The 7,445-nt window shown below is 43.3% G+C and overlaps 2 protein-coding genes across 4 annotated transcripts in view; both read left to right on the top strand.

The window, feature by feature from the left end:
• The first annotated feature begins 387 nt into the window (after positions 1-387).
• Positions 388-5,039, top strand: LOC109966147 (gamma-enolase). 3 transcript variants are annotated; one of them, XM_020610778.1, is made up of 14 exons: positions 426-492; positions 638-711; positions 1,112-1,197; positions 1,366-1,461; positions 1,557-1,615; positions 1,705-1,774; positions 1,876-2,009; positions 2,105-2,327; positions 2,417-2,614; positions 3,171-3,247; positions 3,573-3,697; positions 3,811-3,919; positions 4,163-4,221; positions 4,422-5,039. In XM_020610778.1, the coding sequence occupies exons 3-14, from the start codon at positions 1,113-1,115 to the stop codon at positions 4,489-4,491; spliced, it is 1,305 nt and encodes a 434-aa protein (XP_020466434.1). In that variant the 5' UTR covers positions 426-492; positions 638-711; position 1,112; the 3' UTR covers positions 4,492-5,039. The 3 variants fall into 3 exon arrangements, with proteins under 3 accessions (XP_020466435.1, XP_020466434.1, XP_020466433.1); XM_020610779.1 differs by lacking the exon at positions 638-711 and having other exon boundaries at positions 388-492; XM_020610777.1 differs by lacking the exon at positions 426-492 and having other exon boundaries at positions 499-711.
• Positions 5,040-7,141: 2,102 nt separating this feature from the next.
• The window catches only part of atn1 (atrophin 1), a 10,347-nt gene continuing 10,043 nt past the window's right edge, over positions 7,142-7,445 (top strand). Inside the window, 1 exon segment of the mRNA XM_020610880.1 lies at positions 7,142-7,422. The gene's annotated coding sequence lies outside the window, so the exon portion shown is untranslated.

The raw sequence follows: 7,445 nt of genomic DNA on the forward strand, positions 1-7,445 counted from the left end.
TCAGCAGGATAACAGCGGTAACTGGATATAAGAGCAACCGCGGATCACCCTTTCATCTTAGCAGTTTGCTGAGACAATGTTTGCACACATGTCAGAGTGCTAGTGTAGGTATTTAGCAGATGTACACACAGTGAGCAAAACCAAACATGATAGGACTGGCAGGGAGTCGGGAAGACAATGTTAAATGCATGGGGTGAAACTGAGGTTATGGAACAAATGACATGTCTCGTTCAGCTTTTCTTCAGCCACTTTATTGTATTAAAACAGAAGACATACCCCTATTCTGCTCTATCACACTTGCCACCCTATTCTCATTTCGCAGTTTCACTCCCTCCCCTCCGTTCTGCATCTTCCAGTGACTCACATTCTCCCCCTCCCCCCGTGTGTCATATGTTTTCACCCCTTCTCCTCCCACCTCCCTGTCACTCTGCCTCTCCCTCTCATTTGCCCACAATCGCTCACTTTCTTCACCAGACTTCAAACACACTGCAGGTAACAATTACAAAGATTGATCTATTTCTTCATTTCCTCCATCCCTCTAAGCCCGCTCCCACCTCCCCCTCTCCCTTCTTTCCATCTCATTTGCCCCTGCTCTGTTTTCTCGGCATCTCATCTCTTCATTGGTCCATATTCTCAGTCACTTGACTGAAATAGCAGAGAAATTGAACTGGCTTGTGGTGTGGAACAGGCTGACAGTAGATTCATAAACAGGTATGGATAATTAGCTTTTGATATATTTTTTCTTCTCTGTGTGTGTGTGTTTGTGCACCAGTATGTTTCCATCTTTTCCACAGCTTTCCATCCCTAAGGCTGCGTCACTATCATTGCAGTGTGTGTGCGTGCATGTGAGGAAGAGGAAAGCGTGACGTCCTTGTGATTAATGTGAAATCTGAACATGGCACTTAGCTGTAATGAGATGTATTTTGATGTTCTCTTTTGAAATATTCGGAATAATTTTTATTCTGTTTGTATCGGTTTGTTTAAACACCACTTGCTCGTCCTTTTTTAATCAAAATAAGATGGACTGAGTGCATGATTTATGTATGAGCACCGAATTGTAATCTGCAGTACAAGTGATTAATAAAGCTAATGATTTCTTGTTTTTCTACAGGATGTCCATACTGAATATTGTTGCCAGGGAGATCCTGGACTCCAGGGGAAACCCCACTGTGGAAGTAGATCTGCATACAGACAAAGGTTAAAAAATACATTAAAACATATATCTTAAATGTCTTAGTTATGACTGTTGTAACTGTCTTGTGCTCAAATATCCACAAGGTTCTACTCACACTCTTATTCTCTCCATGTCCGCATACACCTTCTGCTTTCACCCCTTTACTTCCACCTAACAATCCTCTGTCTCAGGTCTGTTCAGGGCTGCTGTGCCCAGTGGTGCATCCACCGGCATCTATGAGGCACTGGAGCTCCGAGATGGCGACAAGGCTCGCTACAAGGGCAAAGGTGAACACTTAACAACGGAATGTATCCTCTGTGCTTCTGTGACAGACAAGTGACCTGGCTGACTCCATATAACTCCCTCTCCCCCGCTATTGCAGGTGTTACCAAGGCTGTTGGTCACATTAATGACACCCTTGGACCCGCCCTCATCCAGTCAGTGAGTAGGAGCGCAGAATGGATTAAAATATAGAGGAGACTAGAAGGAAAAGCATGACGAAATGATTCACTGTGGCTGCTTTGTTTCAGGGAATCAGTGTGTTGGAGCAGGATAAATTGGACAATATGATGATTGAAATGGATGGGACTGACAACAAATGTAAGGCTCATCTCGTGTACAGTGGTGGCATTTATGTGTAATGACATGTTTCTGCAGCAGTGATTACAGACTGCATCCATGTCTACCTGTGTTTCCTTCAGCTCAGTTTGGGGCCAATGCTATTCTTGGAATATCACTGGCCATATGTAAAGCTGGCGCAACAGAGAAAGGTGTCCCCTTGTACCGTCACATTGCTGATCTTGCAGGAAACAGCGAGCTGGTCCTCCCAGTTCCTGTGAGTTGTGTATAATTTTATAGTGCAACAATGTAATTCTTCCAAACATAAAAGCCCAGATACATCTGCCTCTCCTTTATCTGCCCCACTCTCAGGCATTTAATGTGATCAATGGGGGCTCTCATGCTGGTAACAGGCTGGCAATGCAAGAGTTCATGGTACTTCCTGTTGGGGCGGAGTCTTTCCGTGATGCTCTGCGTGTGGGGGCAGAGCTATATCAGACACTGAGAGGTGTCATCAAGGAGAAATATGGCCAGGATGCAACGAATGTGGGAGATGAGGGAGGGTTTGCTCCTAATATACAGGAGAACAGTGAAGGTAAGCACAACCACTGCATTAAAAAAATCACTTTGGATCTTTTGAGAAGCATAAGCATTATCCTACTTCTTTCTGTGACTCTCTGTCAGCCCTGGAGCTGATCAAGACGGCCATAGAGAAAGCAGGCTTCACAGACAAAGTGGTGATAGGGATGGATGTTGCTGCTTCAGAGTTTTTCATTGAGGGCAAATATGACCTGGACTTTAAGTCTCCCCCCAATGCTGCCCGCAACATTAGTGCTGAGGAGCTGGCCAACATCTACCAGGGCTTCATTAACAACTATCCAGGTGTGTACTGTGGTGTGAATGGGTAGTTTTCTCTCCTATTCTTTTTGATTGTTAAAATAAGGGGAGTGTACTGATTTCCACGGATCACTAAGTACACAGTGTCACTGTTTATATAACTGCTGACAGTAAATGAATGCTCATCCTTTTGTTCAGATCTCCACTATTGCAATATATCTTTCATCACCTCTTAGTCAGAGAAAGAGGGGAAAAACAAAACAAGAAAGCCTATGTCTCCACAGCCTGACTTCTCCTGCTGACACAAGGGCCTGTTAAAGAGGTTTTAATTATGTGTTCTGCACATTTGGCAAGCAGAGACCTGCAGTGATGTGGCTCTTTACCCTGTCAATGATGCACTTCCTGCTTGTGTGATCAAGTGCATGTGTGAGTCTGTGTGTAATTTGAGTCAATTTAAAGACATTACTCCTACTAGAATATTTATTGCATATCATCATTGGTGATCTAGGGAGCTACAGGTCAGTTAGTGTTTTTCACAGCATGTTTTAATAGTCTTGAACACATTCACAGAAGTGATCTCACCCATCTCCCATTCCTTCAGTTGTGTCCATTGAGGATCCTTTTGACCAGGATGACTGGCCTGCTTGGTCACAGTTCACAGCCTCAGTGGGCATCCAGGTAAAAGATCACATTATGCCCTTGTTATCTGAAGGGGATTAGCTCAGTTGGTCTTTTAATTAGTATACTAGCTATTTAATTTAACACTTTCATGAAGATAGATGACATGTGAGAGACAAAATTGATGCTACAGAGGTTGACATCTTAATTTATAGTTACTAGCATGGCTGCAAAGTCTGGAATTAAACTCATATTGTATTTCACTGACTCCTTGGCTGTTCAGCACCCACATCACTAAACTCCACTTTGAGTTGGTAATGCAGGCCGATCTTCATGTGTAATGGAGTTTTCCCTTAACATTATTAATATGATAAAATGATTACAGGTGGTCGGAGATGATCTGACGGTCACTAACCCACGCAGGATACAACGCGCTGTGGAGGAAAAAGCCTGCAACTGTCTGCTGCTTAAAGTCAACCAAATTGGTTCTGTCACGGAGGCCATCAAAGCGTGAGTTAATTTTGTGTGTTTGATGTATAAACATAGTCACATGTATGTATGTGCTTGTATTTGAGTGTGTCTTATTTAAATTTTTATACTGCTCCCGCCTCTTTATGTTTCAGGTGTAAGCTGGCCCAGGAGAACGGCTGGGGTGTGATGGTGAGCCACCGCTCAGGAGAAACAGAGGACACCTTTATAGCTGACCTGGTGGTTGGTCTCTGCACTGGACAGGTAACACTCTCACTCATATATACACAATACTCTTATAATTCTTTGTCACTGCACCTTATATAAGTTTTCCTGGGCTCATGGTACATAAATGAGACAATAAAAAATTAAACAGTGCTTCAACATGACGGTGCAGCAGTGGTTTAGAAACAAGGCTATAAAAAGCAACAATAATACATTGTACAATAGTAGCTCAAATACATGGTAATAGTAAAAACAGCATGGTATTTTTTTGCCTCCCTTCAGATCAAGACGGGTGCTCCCTGTCGATCAGAACGTCTGGCCAAATACAATCAGCTCATGAGGTGTGTGTTTATACCTTTTATTGAATATGTGTATTTGTAGAAAGACTTTATTATCACTTACAGCATATATGCATCTTATCATATTTATGTATTTCTCTTCTTTTCCCTTCATTCTATGCTATGCTGTGTCCCTTTTCACATTCATCTGCCTGCTCTGCATTGCTCTCTGTTTTCTTCTTGCCTCCTCCTCTTCCTCTCAGGATCGAGGAAGAGTTGGGTGACCAGGCTCACTTTGCTGGGCACAACTTTCGCAACCCTAGTGCCCTTTGAATGCCATTAACAGTGGCACACAAAAAAGCAAAATATATACAAATCCTGCTATGTTTTCAGGGCTCACCTGTTTCAGCAGAGCTCTAAACACACACATACTTAAATGCATTAAGACTAATTTAAGACTAATTAGTTTTCAAATAACTTAGACACACAGATAATGCACCATAGTTACAGACTATTGACCTAGCGCTTCAGCAAGTGATTGACTTTAATGACAGTTTATTGCAGTAAATACCTAACAAAGCCTGGTGGAGGAAAAAAATAGCAGTGTTTTGTCGCTCAGCTCAAATAATAAACTGCATATATTATTATGTCATGTAGTCTGTGGTGCAAACCCACACTTTCCCTCATGCACTTGTTAGTTTCTTTTCCTTTTCCTAATTGTTCGGATGTGTTGATCTTTTGTGCCCTGCTGTTTCCTCTCTCTCCTGTTCCTCGTGTTGTTTCTGATGTGAACACTAAGCAGCTTGCTAAAAAAAAATTGTGTCTGTTACTTTGTCTAAAGTTAAGCTAAATAAACAGATGGATATATGTTAACTCAAACCAAAGCTCTCTGTCATTTTATAGGAGACGCCCTGCTGTTTCCCAGTTCACTTTTCATAAATACAGGACAAATCATCACAGAATTGCATAAGGAAGAAACCCAGAAAATCACTTTTGCATGGCAAAAACATTCAACTACATATGCTGCTCTTGTAGCCACACTATTGTCACAGCAGGAGTTTGACAGGTGTTATCCTGTGGAATTTCTATCTTTCATTTTACCCCGCAGGACCATAAATTAATTAATCATTAAGTTCACTAATTGTTTAAGCTGTGCCACAGGCTCTTTGTTGAGTACTGAAGTAGATCTGTATCAGTAGAGAGCCAGATGTTGTACAGGCATAAGTCCGTTAAAGTCACAACATCAAGACAAAAAAACAGGATGTAACTCATTGTCAGATGTTAAACATCTGCTGTGAAATCACTGGTCTTTTTCATGGGAAGCATTATGATATGTAAAAAGCACAGATGTTATTAATTAAAGGCTGCTGTCCATTTAGGGGTTGTAGTAGTTAAGCAGTATTAGACTGATACTGATACTATATGTGAGGGTGACACTTTTTATAATGTACTATAAGTGTTCATTAATATATTTACCAACAACTATAACTCCTCCTGTGAACACCAGAATGGAGGGTGCCGTACCTTATAAACATACATTTTGCTTGGGTAATAGTGTCTATGAAATCACAGGTGTGCATCTAGCGATAGGTTAGGGTTGGAAAATGGTGTTTCTTGTTATGAGGCCCTGAAGATTTATGATGGCATGTCTTGATACTAATCTTAGGAGCCAAATAATGGGTCAGACATCATCTATGTATCTTGAAAGGATGCTCACCCATTCTATGGCACATTTAATTGTGTATTGTTAATTGATTAATAGTGTACATTAATGTCCAATAGTATCATATAAACCATTGATAACGTTTAGTTTTAGAATACTAACAGGATGACTTAAAGCAACGTATTCCTATGACATACAGTAGGACCTATATTGTATATATACTGTATAACCTATAGCCCAGGGAGATTTAAATTGTTTAAACTGGGTAATGCCTACAAAATTACGTTACTTCATACTCACAGCAGGACAACCTGGAGTTCACACCTGGTCCTCATAACAACACATCTGTTGTTGTTACGTGTTCACAGCGCGCGCGCGGCTGCAGATCAATTACCAGCTGCACGCGCGGATCGTTTACACAGACTGAGCGGCAGAGGGAGCGCGAGCAGTCGGTGCCGGGGCTGCTCGTGATGACGATGATGATGTTGAAGGTGGCGAAGGAAGGCTGGAGCCGCGCAGGCGCACCGGGCACAGTCTCCGGCCGGGTTGCCATGGTTACCACACAATAGGAGACGGGACAGGGGGCTGCGTGAAGGGGAGAGGGAGCGAGATCGACAGGAGTGGAGGAGGAGGAGGAGGAGGAGGAGGTCTGCAGAGCCGCTTGACTGGACACACCGCTGCAAGCTTTTCCCAGACAGACAGGGAGCTGCTTGACAGACACACATCACAGCACAGGGCACGGCTTAATCGCCCATGTGTTATTTGTCGAATTATTCCATAGGAGTTGGAGCTACTTTGTTAAGTGGCTGACATTGTCATTAAATGCTCATGTAATGTGGTATATGCATTTTCTCCCTAGTCCAGATTTTATGGCCTTAAAGAACAAAGACCTGCTGGACATTTATTCATCTACAGGCTTCATCGCGAGATAAACCCAAATGGAGAGTTATTCAGCCTGAAGCAGAGGTTCTTCATACAGTAAAGGTGACTCTGGTGGGACTAGGCAACAGAGACCCTCCCTCTTGATCCCCTCCCTCTTCAGAGTTTTGGCCCTCTCCCTGCGCCTCTCTTCCTTCTTCTCCTTGCCTCAGTGCTCCCTCCTCGTCCTCCTCCTCCTGCTCCAGCCTCCCCCTCTCTCCTTATGCAAATCACGCCCTCTCCTCTTCTCCCTTTCTCTCACCCGACGTGCTTCCCTCTCTCTGGCTCTCCCCTCCGCTAAAAATTGTGACTGTAAGACCAGAGAGGGTTGTAAAAAAGTGTAAGTCGTCTTAGAGGAAGAGGGGGAGTAGGTAGGGTGGGAGAGGGAGGGGGGCAAAAGAGAAAAAGGGGGCGAAAGGGGGTGGGGAAGAGGCTAGGGTACGCATCAATTTGTACAGTCTTCACTTGGCACCCCTGTTTTCTCCGTGCAACGAGTAGAAAGATATCTCTTCTGCATTATTTTTATTATCGGAGCCAGTTGCAATATGAGCCAGCACAAGCTTCTGCTGACAGACGCCTGGGCTCTGAGGTGTGCGTGTCAGCGTGCAACATAAAACGACAAACAGAGGGAGAGAAAGGAAGGGGAGAGTGAGAGTGGGAGCACGCATCGCTGGATATTTTAGGTAAGGAGAAGGAAAAATGGTTG

Source organism: Monopterus albus, unplaced genomic scaffold, assembly GCF_001952655.1.
Source record: "Monopterus albus unplaced genomic scaffold, M_albus_1.0 scaffold107.1, whole genome shotgun sequence".
NCBI classification, from domain to species: Eukaryota; Metazoa; Chordata; class Actinopteri; order Synbranchiformes; family Synbranchidae; genus Monopterus; species Monopterus albus.

Excerpts from the sequence above, each read along its gene's own strand:
- LOC109966147 (XM_020610779.1), top strand. The coding sequence starts at position 1,113 with ATGTCCATACTGAATATTGTTGCCAGGGAGATCCTGGACTCCAGGGGA. Across the intron at positions 1,775-1,875 it reads GGATGGGACTGACAACAAAT|CTCAGTTTGGGGCCAATGCT; the intron begins GTAAGGCTCATC and ends TGTTTCCTTCAG. Across the intron at positions 4,222-4,421 it reads AAATACAATCAGCTCATGAG|GATCGAGGAAGAGTTGGGTG; the intron begins GTGTGTGTTTAT and ends TCTTCCTCTCAG.